This window comes from Telopea speciosissima, chromosome 5, assembly GCF_018873765.1.
Source record: "Telopea speciosissima isolate NSW1024214 ecotype Mountain lineage chromosome 5, Tspe_v1, whole genome shotgun sequence".
In the NCBI taxonomy this organism is placed as follows: Eukaryota; Viridiplantae; Streptophyta; class Magnoliopsida; order Proteales; family Proteaceae; genus Telopea; species Telopea speciosissima.
In genome coordinates, this window is record NC_057920.1 from 1853738 (window position 1) to 1858510 (window position 4773).

General features: G+C 39.8%; 1 protein-coding gene across 1 annotated transcript; it reads right to left on the reverse strand.

The window, feature by feature from the left end:
- On the reverse strand, positions 1-603 carry LOC122662426 (basic leucine zipper 4-like). Its single transcript, XM_043858055.1, has one exon. The coding sequence runs from the start codon at positions 587-589 to the stop codon at positions 47-49; it is 543 nt and encodes a 180-aa protein (XP_043713990.1). The 5' UTR covers positions 590-603; the 3' UTR covers positions 1-46.
- Between the last annotated feature and the right edge of the window lie 4170 nt (positions 604-4773).

Genomic DNA, 4773 nt, shown 5'->3' on the forward strand with positions numbered 1-4773 from the left:
GAAAACAAAAGAAAAGAAAAAAAAAAAATTATTATTATTATTATTATTAGGCCATTAAGGAGGGGAGTTGGGATTGTTCGTTCACTTCGTTGACGGACGAAAATGAATTGCACGCCGACGAGGACGATAGAAAGTTGTGATGTTGGAGCTGCCGAAGAGTCAAAATCCGGTGCATATCGAAGAGTCTCTGCTTGAGAGCCACGGATTCCAAACGTAGCCGGTCGTTGTCTCTACGTAAGAGGTCGCAGTGATGAGTCACGAATCCCAAACGGTTAGTGATCTCCCGGTTCTCGATTCTAAGCCGGTTCACCTGGTTCCTTAGGTTCTCTAAGTGCTGCTGTTTCCGCATGCGAGACCTCCTCGCCGATAAACGATTGGATATCATTCGCCGCTGCTTCCGCTCGTCCACGGCCGATACCGGCGTCCAGCTCTGTGGTTCGTCCAACCCAGAATTAGAGTCAACGGGGCTCTGTGATTGGTGAAGGTGGGTTTGTAAGAGTGACATCGAGTCATGGTTGTTCTCCCAAGGCGTGAAACCGCCTTCGAAGACTGGGAAGGGCAAATCTAGGAAGCTTTCGGAAGCCAACATGGTTGCAGCAGGACCGGAGGGTGACATGGATGGATAGTACTATATATTCGCCAAACAAGGAAAGTGAAGGGAAGGGAAGGGAAGGGAAGGGAATGGAAGGTGAGGGAAGCGAAGGCAAGGGAGGGAATGAGGAAGGAGAAAGGGAAGAAACGCAGTGTTGGGGACGCTGTATTTATAGATAGATACGAATCAAGGGAGCCAATGTGGTGGCCCCCAATCCCCATTATCATTATTAATATTATTTTTTTTTTCGGATTAAAAATGTTCTTTTTCTTTTTATACAACCTCCTTGGCCCTGGGGTAAAGTTAAAGGTGGCGTGGGGTGTCACCCGTCACCGTGTGGGGGCATGGAGATGGTTGGCTGCTTCGAGGCTAAGACATCGGCGGAGGCTTCTGAATTTAGAGTTTAGAAATAGTAATGTTACTAAAAATTGACGATCAAAAGCATCACGTCAGCCAATCAGAGACCAAAACCCCTTTTACCAATTTTTTGGGGTTGGGGTTGGGGTTGGGGTTAGGGTTATATGATATGAAAGCTGCTTTATTGATTTGGGAGAAGACGGACGGATAGGAGGAGTCAGGAAGACTAGAAGACTAGCGAAAGACTGGGTGAAGAAAGTTGGGTCGTGACTGTGACATAAGCTGCTGGTAGGACCCCCTCCCCAATTCGGCAATTCCATTGTTCTTGGGAATTATTTAGCTTAATCTCGAAGGAACTTTCTGTTCACGAGCTAGCTAGGCTTTTGCTGCCTGGCGACATTGGATAGATTAATTATAGAGATCCCTTGTGGAGTGCAGATCCCAGATGCCCAATAAAAATGACTGTATTTGACACATTGATCTACCCCACTTAGGAAGGAAAGACCGACTGACTGACGATCATGTAAGGTGCAACATTTAAGGCCACGGATTTAACTCCTCTTAGGTTTTCTATTCGGTCAGGTTCGTAAGTTTCTCTCATAAGGGATAAAAAATGATGACCTCACCCCTTGGCCGAACACACGACAGTGCCCATAACTAAATCCAAAGACCAAACTCTGGAGTGGATTCGATGACAACCACCGATTCTTTCTCTCAACCGAGGCTCTAATGGCCGTGACGTCACACTTGCTTTTTCCCTCCTCGTCCTCTTTAATTTAACTATTAATCATAATTAATTAAAAACAGGACAAAAGATGAAACTATTTAAAACGAAAACAAATCCCACCAGCAAAACTAACATAAAAGCCGCCAACCGACTACTCAATGATCGATCACCATACGTACTCTAATCTCAAGACAATTTCTCGTATAATTCTCTTCCAGGGAAGGTCGTTTTGTATATAATATTTTTGACTCAGCCGCATCCTTTTGCGTCTTCTCACATGGGACAGTGAAGTGCCCACCCCACCTCACTCTTTGAATGTCTATGCATTCACTCTCACTGGCCCCCTACATTGGCACAGAACGATCAGCCTGGCAGCAAACCCCTTCCTTATATAATATGACACTGATTTAACACCATTTAACCCTTATTATTCATGATACAAAAATACCCTTCTCCAGCTTAACTATCGGAGTAGAGATGGGCTCTATGATTTCTTTTCACCCATCACTATGATCTCATCGATACTTCCACCCCTTATTGAGGAAACTACAATATACCATTTTCACTACTCTAGGAGTTTCATCAAAGCATCGTCAGAACTCATGATTGAAAAGATTCTTTTTTTTTTTTCCCTCCATTGTCCATTGTGAGTAAAACAAAAATTGGCCTTTTCTTTTTAAAACTAGATGTGAAAGTTTTTATGGTTGATGACAAAAATTGGTGGATGAGTGTGTTTGCTTTGCCATATATATGAATGAATGAATGAATGAATGAATGAATGAATGATGCATGCAACAATTCTAACTATTGGATGTACAAAATATTAATTTCTCACAAACCAAATTTCAACCTCAGGTTCAATCATGTATATATCCTTGCATCAAAACTGAAGGGTGGGTCATAAGACTCAGAACTCAAAATCACTCAACTAAATCAAGAGTGGAGAGGACAGGAAAGCAGTCAAGTGTCAAGACTTAAAAACCACATTGTTTTCCACCCAGTAATCCTTTCTAATTCTTTCTTTCCAAAATCCAAACCACCTTCCCCCCTCCAAAAAACAAAAAAGTATCCCTTTCTTTCTTTCTTTCTTTCTTTCTTTCTGTCAACGAAAGTCCTAACCTATCTAACCTTTTGGACCGATCCTTCCTCCGGAGGACAGCACTACAACACAATTGATCAGATGGCTATGATAACCTCAAATAAATCTTTCTTTCTCCTCTCCCTTTCCTTTGTGTTAATCTTTTCTAATGTACGAGAGACCAACGTTAAAGGAACCAAAATCTAAGTTAGTGGGAAGGTAGTTGGGTGTTTGTTCAATTCATGGACTAATAATGGCCCAGCCTTTGGATGTGGTTGTACAAGCAAATAGTGGTAGAACTAAAGCAGGACAAGTGTCAGACGAGGTATCAGATCTCATTAAGGTAATTAGGATCTAGAGCTAAAGTTGGTTGCCAGAATCTCGAGCTTTAGAGAAGGAAAAAGGAACAATGATCGAGTCGTGTACGTAACAAAGAGGATTGGGAGAAGATGGGAGGCACGATGGCTGACACTCCGCAAAATGTATCCATGGAATCTCAAAAAAATAAATATATTTGGGAATAACAAACAGATCGAGAGTACTCCTGTTTTATTTTATCTACTTCTCCTGTCTCCTGCTTTTTCCTCCCCTCTTTCTTCTTCCTCACTTCATTGTCTGGAGGACTAAACTACAAAACTCTCTCTCTCTCTCTCTCATATCAATGGCGGCCCATGAGACTGATCAATGATGGGGTCAAGACACGTACCATGTCTTAAAATTCTCATGCATACTCCATGCATGCACATTTTAATGGAACTTGATAATGGTAGGGAATATTCTAGGTAGTTTTTTTTTTTTTTTTTTTTTTTTGGGGGGGGGGGGTTAGAAAACTATCTTGAATTTATGTTCTATATGGCAAAAGTAATCCAAGGTTCCATACTTGCATGTTCGTAGGTTCAATGTAGCCATCTTCGTTCACCCAAAAAAAAACAAAAAAAAACAAAAAAAAATGTAGGCATCTTCCTTCAAAGTTTTTTTATTTTTATTTTATTTTGATAAAGTATCTTCCTTCAAAGTGATATATGATATAGTAAAGCTATCCTCTGTACCTGATTCTTAATTTAATTTTATACCATCAATCAACAGTTGCAACGACTCACATATAAATCCATAAGTACTGTCTTTCATATTTCCGATTAAATTGAGATTTGATTGGATATTCGAATGGATTAATGAAAGAAAACCATTCTTAGCCGTCCTTTAGAGGAAGGAATAAATGAAAGAGGGTTCCATTTCATCCATTACAGTCGGCCAGGGAGGAAAAAAGGGGAAGGATATTAAAGAGAATTGGGAGTGAGCTGGGCTGTTTTAAGGGTCAAAATTTTATATAGCACCAAAAAGCAAAAGGAATGCGTGTGTTTTAAGCCAAGCCACTGCCTTTAGTTGATATCTGTTTTGTTTTTTTTTTTTAACAAGTATTTTTAGTTAATATCATAATTAATAACCATCTTTGGCTAAGGGCGGCTGTGAGCCACAAGCATCAAAGGTGAGAAGATAGTTGTGGCTGTGGAGACTGCTTATATTCTTTGTTAAAACATCAGAAACCGTTTTTAATCTTTTTTTCTTTTAATGAAAAAAAAGAGACAAAATATATTAACCATTGGAGTAATAGACAGATTTGTTGCATTGACCATACTTAGCTAGATTCACAGCAAGTTGTATACACCTAGTAATTTTATAAACAAAGCTTATATTAGACGCATAATTAGATATATATATATATATATATATATATATATATATATATATATATATATATAAGGTCTTTTAGCAGTTCCCAGGGCCAAGGATGTGTGGTTGGAGATGGAAGAACATTGGTGACCTTTTGGTATGAGCACTAACTTCTTTAATCTGCAACACCATGCTCTTGGCACTAGTTATACCTATTTTAATACTAACCAGGTCCGGTTCCAAACTGTTGGTCGAAGTAATGTGACCTACTGGAAAAAACATCAGACGACCGCCTAGAAATATTATAAAGGACCATCCTGCCAATTTCAGTCTAGGAATATAGTATCC

Bases quoted from the DNA above. Each gene is read 5' to 3' on its own strand.
- LOC122662426 (XM_043858055.1), bottom strand. From the start codon at position 589: ATGTTGGCTTCCGAAAGCTTCCTAGATTTGCCCTTCCCAGTCTTCGAA.